The sequence below is a fragment of the Balaenoptera ricei genome, chromosome 2, assembly GCF_028023285.1.
Source record: "Balaenoptera ricei isolate mBalRic1 chromosome 2, mBalRic1.hap2, whole genome shotgun sequence".
Lineage (NCBI taxonomy): Eukaryota > Metazoa > Chordata > Mammalia > Artiodactyla > Balaenopteridae > Balaenoptera > Balaenoptera ricei.
In genome coordinates, this window is record NC_082640.1 from 152,295,564 (window position 1) to 152,312,898 (window position 17,335).

At 37.9% G+C, this 17,335-nt stretch overlaps 1 protein-coding gene across 3 annotated transcripts in view; it reads left to right on the top strand.

Moving 5' to 3' along the window:
- FUT8 (fucosyltransferase 8) overlaps positions 1-17,071 on the top strand; it is a 321,610-nt gene extending 304,539 nt beyond the window's left edge. For all 3 annotated transcript variants that reach the window (XM_059915753.1, XM_059915752.1, XM_059915751.1), the window contains 2 exons: positions 7,625-7,775; positions 16,107-17,071. In XM_059915753.1, coding sequence (XP_059771736.1) covers positions 7,625-7,775; positions 16,107-16,424 — 469 coding nt within the window. In that variant the 3' untranslated portion in view covers positions 16,425-17,071. The remainder of the gene's footprint in view (positions 1-7,624; positions 7,776-16,106) is intronic.
- The last annotated feature ends 264 nt before the right edge of the window (positions 17,072-17,335 follow it).

Consider the following 17,335-nt stretch of genomic DNA (forward strand, 5'->3'; position numbering starts at 1 on the left):
CCGATTTCTAGTGCTATGAGGTATGCCTGAAAATTATCCATATTATTTCCTTAATCTAGATTTCTGGACTTGGAAGTATTTAGATAAAAGGATATGAATATTTTACAGCTGTGATCCATAGCACAGCATGATATTTTTACACCAAGCAACCCTTATAGTACAGATGGCAGTAGTATCTACTTGGATTGTGGGAATAGTAAAACTTGATTTTTTCTTTTGTGTGTGTGTGTGTGTGGTCAGAAGCTAGTAACTCCTCTCCCCATAGTAGTCCAGGCAGCATTTTTCTCCATATTCTGTTATAAATGTAGTAATAGCATTTTGTGCATATTTTTTTCCTCTTTGGAAATTCTTTGGTTTTCTAAGTCATTTTAAGGATTTTCTCGGGAATTTAAATACCGTTTCTCTCCTTCATTATTTTACTTAAATGTTTTTTCCACTCTGAATTAATTCTGCTTTTGACCTCTCAGGATTGGTTTTGATACCTAAGCAAATCATAAAACTTCTGTTATTGTTTTAGGAGACCAAAGCATGAATTAATTTTTCAACAAGGTATATAGAATCCAAGGTGATTATAAGACTTTTCTGCTTCAAGAGGGTGAAGAGATGGAGAATTAAACTTAAATGAGGCATAGTATTCGTACAGTTAGAGAAGAAACCATTTTTCTGACTAGCTTATTCTTTGTAAAAGGGGTCAAGATTAGCTTATATATGTGGCTCCAGTAGTTAATGCTTTGTTGCTTAGTATTACACCTCAGGTCTCTCTAGATTAAGACTGAGTTCATTCACGAGATTTTAGCACCAGCATCCTAGTGACTGTGACAGCTGCTGATAATGTGGAGATCTCTCTCTTAGGTAATTCACTGTTAGAGTGTTTAAATCACAGAATCTTTGGCAGTCAAAGAAGTAAGAACTATTAAAGTTGTCTATCCAGCACTGTATTCTAAGATTGTGGAGACTGGGGTTAGGAGTGAAACAGGAGAAAAAACAAGCCATTAAATATCTCTCAGATTAAATATTTACATATTTAGTTTGCTCTTTATCAAAAATGCTGGACAAGCTCTTCCTAAAATTAGGTTCATTTAAATGAATAGAGGTAAGAGAAATTTGTTTAAAAGTTGTTGTAAAGCATTTGGTTGCCATGTGAAATGAAGAATCAGCAATAGTGGTAAAGTTCTTCACTATTTTTTTGAACTACATCTAATATGCTAGACAGTTACAGGGCATTAGGAATACACAAAGAAATAAAAGATAATATGTGGCTCCTTATCTCAGGGCGTATCCAACTGGTAGGCAATATACGGGTAACAAATAATCAGTGTCATTATATAATTGTCCTGAAGGAGTTGTATACTAGGTAGTGAAGTCAAGAAGAGGAGTATCCCCCTCAGTCTGGAGAAAGACCTCACAAAAGAAAATTTGATGTTAGTTTATAATTTCAAGTTACACCTTTGTGGGTGATATAAAAATAAATTTTTGCAAGATGGAAGAAGACAAATATATATTTTTTAATCATTGCCAATCTCTGCAACCTCACAGTGGAAGACTTCTGCTGGCATACTTGTAGGCGTAAGACAAGAAAGAAGCATGTTTGTGTGGAAAGTTTCATGCTCATTATTGGAAGTACAAAATCTCCTTCCCTCATTATTCACTTTGTTTCTGTTTTTCAACACTCAGTATCCTTCATCAAGCTATCTTTTGCATATAGAGATAAGGCCTGAGGAACTTAGGTGACCTTTTGGTTTGGTCCAAGGAAAAGGCCTTTAAGTTAGGAAGGGCATAATGTTCACGTCACTTCTCAGTAAAAGGATCCCTCTTGTGTTTGTTTCACTGAGCACCCAAACCTTGCTGACAGAATTAGTCTTTATTCTAGGATAAAACCTGTACTGGTGTGTTTTAACGATTTCCCCCCTCCTCCACCCTCCAGCCTTTTCATATTTATTTGTTTCTGTTTCTGCCCCATGACTGGATCTGCATCTTCACAGGAATCACATTAAAAGTTTTTTTGGTGGTTTTCTTTTCAGAACAAATGTGACATTTCCTTCATCTCCCTGATTCAAAGTTGAGGAGGGCAAAATGTCAAAAATAATGAGGCCAAATGGATCTGAACACTGAATACCAGTCACTGAAACAGTGCTCAGAGACTTTTTCTTCACAGTCATTACTAGAGGCTATGAGAGAAAACGCCTTGGAGGTTGTGGAATGAAGAGAAATCTGAAGCAGCTGTTAGGGAATTAGGAAAACGTCCCAGACATAGGTAGCACTCACTTGTTCATGTATTCATCCACATAGCATTGTGTGGAGTGCTAGATGCTGTGATGCAAAGGAAAATAAGGCATAGTCCTAACCTTTGGGAAATACTGTGTGGGAAGAAGACATGTAAGCTGACTCCTGCTGCCTCAGGGCTTATAAATAGGAACTATTATTCTTTCAACAAATATTTATTGACCTTGTATTATATTCCAGATTCTCTTCTAGGTGCTGAGAATAATAGAGTGAACAAAGCAGATGAAATACCTCTCTTTATAGAGCTTACATTCTAGTTAGGGATGATGGAGGTGGGGAATGAATGCAGATAGTAAATAAACAGTAAGTATATATTATGTTCAGTGATAGTAAGAGCCATGGAGAAAAATTAAGCAAGTAAAAGGGATAGGGATTGCCAAACTCCTCACTAATAAGGCAGCATTTGAGCATAGATCTAAGAGGGAAGTAAGAGATAAAACCAGGGGAATATCTGGGGAAAGAATGTTTAACAATCACAACTAATGATTTATTGAGCATTTACTACGTGTCAGATACTCTTCTAAGCACTTTACATTGCTTAATTTATTTAATTCTTAAAAAATTATATAAAGTAGGTACAATGACTATCCCCTTTGCATGTAACTTCTGAAAGTTTACAGCTTAACTCTGATCTGTCTCATGCACTGAGAAAATTTATTCACTCTATACTAGAGTATAATTAAACCTCTAATTCAGAGTAGAATCATTTGAACATATAGTAGACTTTTTAAAGACATCCTGTTTTAATATTTTTTAACACATATCTTCTCAGGACTGCCACAATATTAGTTGGTGGACATCTACAAGGAATTTGCTTTCATAAATTTATTAGAATGGTTTTCTGTCACCGTTATTTGTTAAGATGGTGCTTATGGGGGTTAAGGGAGACAAGTCTCAGTTATCACAAATTCTAAACTAAAAATTTAAATGAAGTTTAATCATGATGTTTATATTCTAAAGGAAAAGCTCAGTGACCAAATTTGAAAGCAGGTTGGAGCCTCCTAGAGAAGCAGGAGGCAACTGGGACTCCCCCTGGGGACACATATACTGGCAGCAGCCAGTGGGGAGCTCATTCTACCACAGGGACCCTGGTACTGGCAAACAACATTTTGGAGTCCTCCTTCTAGCCTATTAGAACCAGGGGCTTACATGCCCACTAGTTGATCAGCACCAGTACTGGGATCCCCAAACCCCACAACCAGCCATGCTGGGACCCAGCACTGCCCACCAGCAACACAAGACCAACCTTAGGACTTGCAGGCCTGCAACCAGGCACACCAGGACCCAGCCCAAGCCACCAGTGGGCTGGCACCAGCCCTGGGACTTCCCAGGCCATGTAGCCAGCTGTGTCAGGACCCAGACCCACCTACCAGCAGCTAGCAGCCTCCACATGAGGCAGGGCCTGGCAGCCAACCAGGCTGGGAACTAGCCCTACCTACCAGCATGCCCACAGTAGTTGACCCCACCACAACAGAAGTGCCCACTCAGCCCACATACAAGGCACCCTTAAATTATATAGCTCTGGTGACCAGAGGGGAGTATGTAGCTGGGCCCCATAGGACATCTCCTACATAAGGTCACTTCTCCAAGAATGAGAAACATAACTGACTTGCCTAATACATACAAATAAACACAGAGAATTAGGCAAAATGAGGTGACAAAGGAACATGTTTCAAATGAAGGAACAAACCCCAGAAGAAGAGCTAAGCAAAGTGGAGATGAGCAATCTACCCAATAAAGAGTTCAAGGTAATGATCATAAAGATGCTGAATGAACTCAGGAGAAGAATTGATGAACACAGTGGCAGACTTAACAAAGAGTTAGAAAGGGTAAAGAAGAACCAAACAGAGCTGAAGAATGCAATAAGTGAAGTAAAAAATACACTAGAGGCCTTCCCTGGTGGCGCAGTGGTTACGAATCCGCCTGCCAACGCAGGGGACACGGGTTCGAGCCCTGGTCCAGGAGAATCCCACATGCCGCGGAGCAACTGGGCCCGTGCGCCACAACTACTGAGACTGCGCTCTAGAGCCCGCGAGCCACAACTACTGAGCCCGTGTGCCACAACTACTGAAGCCCGCGCACCCTGGAGCCCGTGCTCCACAATAAGAGAAGCCACCGCAATGAGAGGCCTGCGCACCGCAACGAAGAGTGGCCCCCGCTCGCCGCAACTAGAGAAAGCCCGCGCGCAGCAATGAAGACCCAACACAGCCAAAAATAAAAATAAAATAAAATAAAAAATAAAGTAAATTAAAAAAAAATACACGAGAACGAATCAACAGTAGATTAAGTGATACAGAAGAACAGATCAACTAACTGGAAGACAGAGTAGTGGAAATCACCCAAGCTGAACAAAAAAAAAGAGAAGAATTTAAAAAGTGAGGACAGTTTAAGCGACCTCTGGGACAACAATAGCATACCAACATTTACATTATAGGGATCTCATAGGGAAAAGAGAGAGAGAAAGGGGCAGGGAACTTATTTAAAACAAGAATAGCCAAAAATTTCCCTAACCTGGGAAAGGAAACAGACATCCAGGTCCAGGAAGCACAGAAAGTTCCGAACAAGATCAACCCAAAGAGGTCTACACCAAGACACATTGTAATTAAAATGACAAAAAAATAAAGATAAAGAGAGAATCTTAAAAGCAGCAAGAGAAAAGCAACTAGTTATGTACAAGGGAATTCCCATAAGATTGTCAGTTGACTTTTCAGCAGAAACTTTTCAGGACAGAAGAGAGTGGCATGATATATTCAAAGTGATGAAAGGAAAAAACCTGCAACCAAGAATACTTTATCCCACAAGGCTACCATTTGAATTTGAAAGAGAGAGCAAGAGTTTTACAGACAAGCAAAAGCTAAAATTGTTCAGCACCACTAAACAGGCTTTACAACAAATGTTACAGGGACTTCCCTAAGCATAAAAGAAAAGACCACAACTAGAAATATGAAAATTATGAAAGGAAAAATCTCATTGGTAAAAGCAAACATACAGTAAAGGTAGTAGATCAACCACTTGTAAAGCTAGTAGGAAACTTGAAAGACAAGTAGTAAATTATCTATATCCACAATACGTGGTTAAGGAATACACAAAACAAAAAGATGTAAAATATGATATCAAAAAACATTAAATGTGGGCAGGGGAAGGCAGGAATAAAAACTGTGGAGTTGTTAGAATGTGTTCAAACTTGAGATCAACTTAAAATAATTATACATACACACACAACCCACCCTTACACCTATAGGAACTAGAAAAAGAAGAACAAAGCCCAAAATTAGTAGAAGGAAAGAAATGATAAACATCAGAGCAGAAATAAGTGAAATAGACACTTAAAACAATAGAAAAGATCAGTGAAACTAAGAGCTGTTTCTTTGAAAAGATAAACAAATTGATAAACATTTAGCCAGACTCATCAAGAAAAAAGAGAGCGGACCCAAATGAATAAAATCAGAAATGAAAAAAGAGATGTTACAGCCAACACCACAGAAATCAAAGGATCAAAAGGGATTACTGCAAACAACTATATGTGAGTAAATGGACAACCTAGAAGAAATGGATAAATTCCTAGAAAATTTCAGTCTCCCAAGACTAAATTAGGAAGAAATAGAAAATATTAATAAACCAATTACCAGTAATGGAGTTGAATCAAGATTGATCAAAAAACTTCCAACAAACAAAAGTCCAGGACCAGATGGCTTCACAGGTGAATTTTATAAAATATTTAAAGAAGAGTTAATGCCTATGCTTCTCAAACTATTCCAAAAAATTGAAGAAGGAACAATTCTGAACTCATTCTGCAAGGCCAACATCACCCCAATTCCAAAACCAAAGACGCCACAGTAAGAGAAACTTACAGGCTGATATCACTGATGAGATACAAAAATCCTTAACAAAATATTAGCAAACCGAATCCAACAGTACATTAAAAGGATCATACACCATGATCAAGTAGATGCAAGGATAGTTCAATATTTGCAAATCAATCAATGTGATACACCACATTAACAAAACAAAGGATAAAAATCATATGATCATCTCAATAGTTGCAGAAAAAGCTTTTGACAAAATTCTATATTCATTTATAATAAAACTCTCAACTAAGTGGGTGTAGAGGAGACATACCTCAACATAACAAAGGCCATAAGATATCACAGACTAACAGCTAACATAATACTCAATCGTGAAAAGCTGAAAGCTTTTCCTCTAAGATCAGGAAGAAGACAAAGATGCCCAGTCTCACCACTTTTATTCAACGTGGTATTGAAAGTCCTAGCCACAGCAACCAAAAGTTTTTAAGAGACTAAATCCTAAGAGTTTTCATCGCAAGGAAAATTTTTTTTTCCTTTTTTAAAAATTTTGTCTGTATATGAGGTGATGGAAGTTCACTAAACGTATTGTGGTAACCATTTCATGATGTGTGTAAGTCAGATCATTGTGCCTTAAACTTATACAGTGCTGTATGTCAATTATAATCTCAATCGGGACTTCTCTGGTGGTCCAGTGGTAAAGAATCCGCCTTACAATGCAGGGAACGCAGGTTCAATCCCTGGTCAGGGAACTGGGATCCCACATGACGTGGGGCAACTAGGCCTGCACGCCACAACTACTGAGCTCATGTGCCTCAGCTAGAAAGCCCACGTGCTCTGGAACCCGCACACCACAACTACAGAGCCCATGCGCTCTGGAGCCTGTAGGCCACAACTAGAGAGAAGTCTGCGCACCGCAACGAAAGATCCCATATGCCTCAACGAAGATCCCATATGCCTCAACGAAAATCCCGCATGCCTCAATGAAGATCCCGCATGCTGCAACTAAGACCCGATGCAACCAAAAACAAATAAAGTAATAGATCTTTTAAAAAATTGTATCTCAATAAAACTGGAAGAAGAAAAAACAATGTATAAATTATATTTTTAAAAAGATATATGCTTAAGTATAAAAGTGGGAAAGGAATGCATAAAATGAAAATGTGTCTGTGTGAAAAAAATATGAAAGCAGGTTGAAAAACCTCTTCAAGGTCACTTATTACAATGAAAATAAAGAGCTTTCTGTTTTCAATTATTTCATGAATTGAAAGGGACATTCTGGTGCATACGTGTATTTTATATGACATGCCAATAACTGTTAACATACAGGACACCCCAGAATGGTTTCTGCCCCATCAATGGATTCAAAGATGCTTTGTCAGCTACTCTATTGAATGCCAGAATTAAAGCTTTCCTTACTGTCAGAAAGAGGGGGACTCTGGGTTAAAGGACCTGGCTACCTCCTGCTGATAGGATACTATTTCCTGACAGAATTCTATGATTTCAGTGAGTTTGTATAAATTTATTTCTTTTTTCAGGTACCCCAATTATGAATTTATTAGTGATAACTCTATCTCTTGGTCAGCTGGACTACATAATCGATACACAGAAAATTCACTTCGAGGTGTGATCCTGGATATACACTTTCTCTCCCAGGCAGACTTCCTAGTGTGTACTTTTTCATCCCAGGTAAGCATTTTTAAGTGATCAATGCTCTTTGGTTATATTGGGTCAGGAAGTTCTTGGATTTTTAAAAAATGTTAGTTTTCATGACTCAGGTACAATTTTTTTAATATTGGGGAATGATCCCTTTTGTGAAAGAATGAGAAGATTCCAGAAAACATAGCTCTTTGAGTGCACTGAATATTTAATTGTTTGCAAGCAATTGTTGAATACATCTCTACTGAAGCCAGCTACTGGGGTTGTTTAAAGTACTTGGCTTATTCACAGCATTTAACAGAAACAGCAAGTAATTAAGTTTACTTAATACTTTCTGATTTTGCATACATTCAGTATGTAACCAGGGTCCATCCATTTCTACACATCAGTGCACTGATACTGAGAGGCTTAAATGCTCAGCATTTTGCCTCACTTGATTGCTTTATAGAAAATAAGAAAGAGTAAATGTAATCCCTCTTTCAAGTCCTTTTAACATTTCTACCAAGCAAGAAACTGTACGTTATATTTAAGCAATACCATATTATAATCATTCTTTGAGTTTACTGTTATAGATAATTAATATGTTGTTGGTTTGGTGTGTGTGTTTTTATGAGTGCTCCAATCAGCCTTATATGCCCAGTGGAATATGAGCATAGAAAGATTTATTGTGGATTGTATTCAACTGTCTCATTTATGTGCATATTATTGGTTAGTTTTTTCAACAAGCTGTTAAATGATTGTTTGTGCTCAGACCTATACTAGGTGTAGAGGGAATTTCAAAGGAGATCGAAGATACAGCTCTTACCCTGGTCCAGAATCTAGTGAGCAAAATATCCACATGAAATAACCAGAGAATAATTACAAAGAAATATAAACCATGTAAGATAAATATATGCCTGAAAGCTTAGAAGAAGCAGAGAAAAGAAAGTGTGAAAAGGAAAGCCACATCATTTACATGGGAATATACTGCAGAGAGTATAAAGAAATGGACAGTTTTTTATTATGTGACAATGCACACAGTCACAATGGTATGGTGCTATGGTTGTTGGAAAGACACTTATCCCAGCAAAGCCTGTATGAGTTCCTTCAATGTGGCATAAGAATACAACTTAAGACGCAAAGACAGCTACACAGAACAGGAGTCACATGGCAGCAGTCCTCATCAGAGGGAAAACATGAAGGCATTATAGCTGATATTCTCCCTAATTGGGGTGAGGATCCTATCTTTGAGAAGGGGGTGGGGTGGGGGGAGGAGTTGTAACTACCTAGTCCCTCTCAAGTGCTTTTGAGAATCTGGCTATGTGCCTACGTGATCAACAGGTGCAAATAACACATTTTCGAATGCTTATTGTTAGAATGATTGAATCAAGAGTCACTTTCCCAGATGTACCACCTCCTCTGTAGGCCTAAATTTTAGGCCTTCCTAAAGTCTATTCCTTTAGTCCAGGGTTTCTCAACCTGGCACCGTTGGCAATTGGGGCTGGATAAGTTGTTGTGAGGTGCTGTCTTGTGCATTATAGGATGCTTAGCAGCGTCCGTGGCCAGTAGACCCTCACCTCAAGTTGTGACAGCCAACAGTGTCTCCAGACATTGCCACATGTCCCGGGTGGGGGGAGTGGGAGGGCAAAATCACCCTTGTGAGAACCACTGCTCTAGTTATAAAGCTCTAAAAGTAAATAAATATATACATGTCTAAACATTTACCAACCTTACATGGAGGTAGACACTGAGACTTACAAGGACGTGCTCTATGTTTTGCTTTCCTTTGTCCAGCTCTCCTTAATAATGCCATTAGGCTCATTCTGGAAAGAAAATCTTTTTTTTTTTCCCCCTTTTCAAGGATGTGCTGTAGAATTTTTGATCCTCATAGCCTCATAAGTCTAGTTTTGACTCAGAAATCAGGACCTCTGTCACTTCATGATACTGGAAACCTGTCCAGGTTTGAAGAGCATATCGTTCATACTACTTTGTTCATTTTATGCATAATATCAACCTCTGTGTCTTCTTCAGACCTCAGATCCAGAGAAACAGTTTATATGAAGAAAGCGTGGTACTGAGAGGTCTGGTTGTGTCCAAAGGAATAAGATTTGTGATTATATATTATATTGTTCCTAAAAACTCTTGGCAAGTCAAAGTTCATCCAAAATAACTCTCTTCATTTAAACCAATATTTTGTGTCCCAAAATAGACTTGAATACCTCAAAACATGTTAGGGCTCAGAATAAAAGTTTAACAGTAAAAAATACCTTACATTTATATAGTACGTAGCAGTTTGCTAAATGTGATCACCTCCTTTCTTGGTGACTAACAGCTGTAGCATTTGAGACTGTGGAATAATTCCACATTCAGTGATTGATCTTTGGGCTTCCTTGCACCCCAGTTTTTTTTGGTTTTTTTTTTGTTTTTTTGTTTTTGGCTGCGTTGGGTCTTCATTGCTGCGTGCGGGCTTTCTCTAGTTGCGACGAGCAGGGTCTACTCTTTGTTGCAGTGCACAGGCTTCTCATTGCGGTGGCTTCTCTAGTTGCAGAGCATGGGCTCTAGGCACACAGGCTTCAGTAGCTGTGGCACATGGGCTCAGTAGTTGTGGTACACGGGCTTAGTTGCTCCACGGCATATAAGATCTTCCCGGACCAGGGCTTGAACCCGTGTCCCCTGCATTGGCAGGCAGATTCTTAACCACTGCGCCACCAGGGAAGTCCCGCACCCCACTATTTTTTGAAAATATTTTTAGTAAAAAGGCATTTGGTACAGTTTAATATTTTTGTGGTGTGAACGAGTTGGTTGGTGGCTTGTAGCATAAACCAAACCAAAATTGCCATAAACCAAAATCGGAATCGTTTGAAGAATGCCCCCAAAATGTCTCATCAGCAGTAGCAGTGGAGTTAGAGAAAACGTCACTGATGACATCAAAGTATCAAGCCATTGACTTCACGAGACAGAGAACAAGAATGAGGCATTGTGGGCTCTGGAGTCAGACTACCTGGGTTTAAATCCAACTTTGACCACCTAGTGACTCTGTGGTGTTTGAACAAATTACTTAGCCTATCACTGACTTTTCCCCCCTCCTTGTAAAAATGGTAATAACAATAATACCTACTGCATAAAGTTTTTGTGAGGATTAAAGAGTTATTATATGTAAAGCACTGAGAATAGTACTCAGCAATATGTTAAAAGCAATGTTAGCTGCTATTATTATTTATAAAGGAATAGGTATAGGTATATCTTTGCCTGTTAGACTCTACAGTATTTATTTTAACAGCTTTTTTTCACATGACCCCATTTCAGACTATATGATCTCACGTTTTAGAAGGAACATGAAATATGCTGTTCAAGGACTCCATTACCTCTGCTTATGGTCATGGGTGATGCTTAGGTTCCACATAGTCATTGTGTGCATTGGATGTGTGTAACAATTCTTCATAAAGAATAATAACCAGTAACATTCGGCATATTAATTCCTGTGTCAAGGTACCACCTTAACTCTATTTTATGTAGCTTATTGAAAGAGAGCGTCACCATATAATACGAATTTTCAGAAACAAAAGCTCTTCATTCCCAAAGGGTGAGTGATAAGTAATAGTATTTGCTTTAGCAAATGCAGGTAAACTTGTGTATGTTTTGACTTTAGGGAAATTAATCTGCAGACTTTCCTGCAGAAAACAGAAGAAGACTAAAGCCTTACATCCAGAAGGGTGATAAGAGAATAAAACAATGAGAACCAAATCTCAGCCCAGAATAAAACATGGACAACCAACTTTCAAACTTTGCTTGATGATAATCTCATTTCAAGAGATGGTTAGAAGGGATAAAAGTTTAGTATCTTCATAATGTTTTGACAATCCTGAAGTTTCAGTCATGTAAACTTTCTGTCTCCTGTATACTACCCTTTGAGGAGTTTTATGCTATACGACAATAGTGAGAAAGAGTTTATCTGTTGACCATGTGCTATTGTAGACAATACTGGAAGAATGAAATGTATTGTTAGAAGGAAATTGCAAGGCCTGATTGATGTTTGAGAAACTGTAGGCACAAATGTCATGACATCTTAATCAGGATTCTTTATAAGGTTTTGGACCCATTCTTCTCAGTCTTAGGGCTTCTAATCATTCTTGGTTTTATATCCAAAGTGAGGTCTGGAAATTCTCTCTCCTTAAGTGAAAAGTTTTTAAAAGCCAAGAATATGACTCTACTCTCTAATTTTGTTACTATTGTTGCACTCAGTTTTCTGAATTCCTTCATCAGAGCTGTTTCTCATAGCCAAGTTTGTCCTAAAAGCCTCATAAATTGAAGAAAACAATCTTCAGGATTTAGCCTGAAAATTAGAGGCAATATTAACACTTTTCAACAGCATCAAGTAAGTTTTGAAAGCTATGCAGTGCATCACATTCCAAACTATTCTACCAAATACTCTAATCTTGTTCTGTGTTACTGGAAGCTGCCTATGCCCTAAGCATCTACTATGTCATTTATGTTACTTTCATATTTAATGAAACCATCTAAAATCTGAAGCAAAGGAATTGGAGTTCCAATTCCAGCAGTTGACAGCTCACTCAGTTGTAGATGGGCAAAATATCAGAAAGGTTTTCTTTTTTAAAATATTGTTCATCAAGTTTTAGAATCAGGTTTTATAACTCTGGAATCTGATTTACAAAAATGGTTTGTAGATGTCCACTTTAAAGACTATGGGTAATCAACATTTTTTAAGGAACAGTCAACATTGTTCAGTAGTTTCTCAATCATTAAAATCACCATAGGACAAAATTTCTTTTTTTCCCCCTGAGACACTTCCCTTTGTGGCACTTAATATGACATTCTCCTGGCATTCTCTGTTGTTTCATTCCAAATCCACACACAACACGACTGGCCTCATCATGTTTTGAATCAGATTTTGGAAAGCCCAGAGGGAGAAACCAGATACTACATTCATCTTATTCTAGACAGATGACTCTCGATAGGAATTTCCACTGAGGTATGGTTCATGAAACGACAGTGGATACTGTTCTCTCATTGAATAGCAAAACAAAGCAGTTTACAGTAAAAGTGCACAGATATCCCATCCTCACGCAGTGAGACAAGAGCCCACTTCCAACTTCTCACACTAGGAGATCCTTCTGGCCCTGTCAACTTTGACAAAAAACCAAGATCCCATCTGCTCTGAGAAAGCTTTGGAGGCTCATGCAAAGCTCAGCTGGTTGTTACTCAGGGATAAAATTCAAACTAATGGACCTTCCTCCGCTTTTCAATTTTTTTTTTTTTTAAATACAGTCATATCTATGTTTTATCCTTTGGCAGGATTTTTGCTCTTACTCATTACTGTGTGCTTAGTAGTGTTCTAAAAATGATATAGTGCCACATCAACAACAAATGAAATAAAACATATGTGTGGACAGGCACTGCTTTGCAAACCATAGACTACCCCTCTCAATCATGCTACCTGTCAGGTATCAAACCTGAGTATTGACATCAACTGAAAAACCTCATTTACCTGTCACGTGATTTGGATTTGTTAAGCCCAGAGAGGAAGCCTAGGGTGATTAAATGCAAACGTTGACACTATAGTAATCTTTCTAGCCCTTTGCAGTAAATTGCCCCATGGTTAATATAGAGAAAAATTTTTAATTACTCAGAATGTTATATATGGATCTTAAGGATTAAATATCACCAGTGGACTTGCATCTCCACTGCTGGACTGGTATTATGCATGGAGCAGTATTCATGCAGAAGGTACTTACTGAGCGGCTACTCTGTGGCAGAGGCACTGTTCTAGGTACTTATCCTTACAACCTAAGGCAGTTCAGTGTATGGTGTAGAGACAGAGAGTTCTAATTACATTTCTGTCATTTACTAGCTCCTTTATTCATTTTTTATTTTTTGGAAATTAATCTTTCTTTGGCATAGTTTCTTCGGCTGTAAAATATAAATAATAACAGTAACCAACTCATAGGGTTGTTGTGAGAGCTAAATGAGTTGAGAGGAAGCATGTGTGCAAGCGCAGCTATTAGAACAGTGCTCAGTAAGCTCAGCTGCTCTCATTATTGCCATTATTATGAGAAGGAGAAAGGGTCTTATATTGGTCCACTCTGTGTCTGAAAGTTCTACCATTCGTAATTTCTTTGGCTTAAGAAAGTACATGTGTTATCCAGTGGCCTAATACATCAACAACTTTGATACCAAAACATAAACTGATTATTAGGATTACCCCAAAAGAAAGCACGTCCCTAAGGGTGTGGGACTGAGGGCAGTGTTGTTTTTCTGAGAGTGAGAAGTTTATTAATGAAAGGAGGAAACACATTAGGGTTCATTGCCACGGTGGGCATTGTGGTCATCCGAAAGACAGTACAAGGTCTTGCATCCCTGGCTAGGGATAATTGAAAAGTGGGTGGGGGGGCCCTGAATATAAGACTCTCAGGTTTTCCCAAGGCCAGCCTTGGCCTTAAGTTATATCTTTCTGCTATTAAAATGTGAACATGGAGAATAGGATCTGCAAGAAAAAATATGCTTAGCAGTTAACAACCATACACAGACTGCCTGGGTTCAAAACCTGAATATGCCACTTAATAGTAGTGTAACCTTGAGCATATTCCTTAACTGACCTTTGACATCCATAAAACGAGCATGATAAAATTTTATGGGGCTACTGACAATTAAATTAGACCTAGAAACAACGTCTGACAGAAAAAACTCAGTAAATATTAGCCTCTATCATTGTTATGGTACTTTGCTATTATTGGAACTGCTTTGTTTTAATTATTTAGTTTCTTTCCAAAGGCTTAACTTGATTTTGCTTGTGCTGTGTGGGCCTTTGGCTGAATTTGAAGTTCAAGTTCCAAATCTTTTTTAGCCTCATTTTGTTATAGTTTCAGTATTCTACCAGTGATCTCAATCGTACCAATATAAAATTAGTTTGTTGATGAAGTAGCAAATTTGAAAGCAAAGTTATTTTCTTGGTTCCATGTCTAGTTGAAATTCTAGCACTAGAATTTGGGCAGATCTCCTTGTATTTTAGTCCCTATCTGCAAAATTAAAAATACTATCTAAACTTAGTTTCATTTACAAATTACATATAGCATGTGAAAACTGCCCCTCAGGTTCCTAAAATTCAGACTTTTTAAGGAGTTAAGTTGATGATTAACCTAATCAGATTCCATTTGCTCATAACATTTAAGAATTTAGTTTTTGATATCATGAATGCCAAAATTTTAAAGAACTGCTGGGTAATCCTAAATTGCTCCACTGAGCAGATTAACAATTACTATTAGTATCATTTTAAATATGTGCAAAAGTATTGGTGTAGGGACAATAAAACTTCATTAACGGAGGTAACTACAACTGGAGATGTAGGAAAATTTGACCTGAGTTGAGTCCTGTGTTCACAGTGTATAATGGAAGAATTTTCTAAGCAAAATGATAATATTCTCTCTTTGGTCTTCACCTATTCTTAGAAAAGTTTCTGAAACCCATTTACTCTATAATGAATATATTTGTTAATTGCTTAAAATGTTATACCTCCATTAAGATAGTTATAGTTTAACTATCACCAAGTGTGAAGCTCAAGGAATGAAGCTCAGATTGTGGAATTCCAGCTGCCATCCAGTGGGAATGGTAGGTATTTTTTGGACAGAGGAATCTTTTAAGTAGCCTTAAGTGCATCAGGTAGATGCCTTGTCCCCAAAGGCTAGTTCATCTTATTTCAGTCTAGATGCTACTGTCTACACATCACACACATCACACTTTAGAACAGAAGTGGCAGATATATTTTAGCTCATTTGGCAATAGTTGATTGTCAGTAATTACATGAATTTCGGTTGAGAAGAGTTCCGAGACCAAGTCCAAATTAGCAGAAAAGAGTATGTGATTTATTAACACTGAATGAAGGAAAGGGAGCAGCAGCATTTGTGTAAAGTATTTATAATCCTGATTCTAATCCTGAACCTTGAATTCACCAAGGGCATAGACTGTGTCTTACTCATTATTGTACCACTAGTGCCCAACATGGAACATTCTGTGGCTCTTAATAAATTTTTATTAAAATTAAAATTTTATATTTTAATAAATATGAATTTATGAATTCATATTCATAAAATACTTTGCACTATATATACACATACTTTTTTTCTCTGAGAGATCTTAATTGTAATTATCTTTTATGTTAAAAAAAAAAGATACAAGCACAGAAATGAAGAATGACTTGTACCATCATCTGAGAACAAATGGACTGAAAACCTGTGACTAGAATCCACTGCTTCTCGTTCTCTCAGTCCTGGTCCTAGTCTAGTCCTGGTCTCTTTGGCCAAGAGCTTTCGGATTGCTATGAAGGAGATCTTACACATGCTAACCAATTTTTTTTCATACTTTCCCAAGGTCTGTCGAGTTGCTTATGAAATCATGCAAACACTGCATCCCGATGCCTCTGCAAACTTCCATTCTTTGGATGACATCTACTATTTTGGAGGCCAAAATGCCCACAACCAGATTGCCATTTATCCTCACCAACCTCGAACTGCAGATGAAATCCCCATGGAACCTGGAGATATCATTGGTGTGGCTGGAAATCATTGGGATGGCTATTCTAAAGGTGTCAACAGAAAACTGGGAAGGACGGGCCTATATCCCTCCTACAAAGTTCGAGAGAAGATAGAAACAGTCAAGTACCCCACATATCCTGAGGCTGAGAAATAAAGCTTAGATGGACGAGAAAGACAACCAAACTCAGTTCAAACCATTTGAGCCAAACAGTAGATGAAGAAGGCCCCAACCTAACAACTCATGGTTAAATGAGTCAACACCCTCGTCGCCAGGAGCAGCTGGGATCTGACAGATGCTTCATTGGTGGAATTCCTCTTTAACAAGGGCTACCGTGCCCTCAAAACCATGCACAGTCCGATAATGTACTCACGTATAACATACAAACAGGTTGTTTTCTACTTTACCCGTTCTTTCAAGATTATGTCCCCATGAAACAAACACTGCCACATTGTGTAATTTAAGTGACACAGACATTTTGTGTGAGACTTCAAACATGGTGCCTATATCTGAGAGACCTATGTGACCTAATGAGATGACTCAAGTAGCTCCCTCCTGTGGGGAGCTTGATTCTTAGCCAGTGGTGGTATTGTAACCACTGAATTCACTCCAATCAACAGATTCAGAATGAGAATGGATGTTTTTGTCTGGAATTTTTTTTTTGAGTAATTGTACCAGTTCATCCACCTCATCATTAATAAGTGAAGGATACAACAGAAAATAAAATATTCATACTCCATTAGGAACTTTTGTAAAACAATACCATGAACAGTTTCTTTAGTACTCAATGTTTCCGGACATTCTCTTTGATAACAAAAAATAAATTTTAAAAACAGGAATTTTGTAAAGTTTCTAGAATTTTATATCATTAGATGATGATGCGGCCAGCTTTATAGTGGAAAATGTTGATAAAAAGAAGAGTTTTGTAGTTCTTCTGCTTTACTTTTTTAATTTTTTTTTCTGTTTCAGATTGAGTGGCTTAGCTCAGAGAGTCATTGGTCCATTTTAACACTGAAAACTGAGTTTAGTTGGTGCACGTTACAGAGTTGCTCAGAACAATCTTAGGG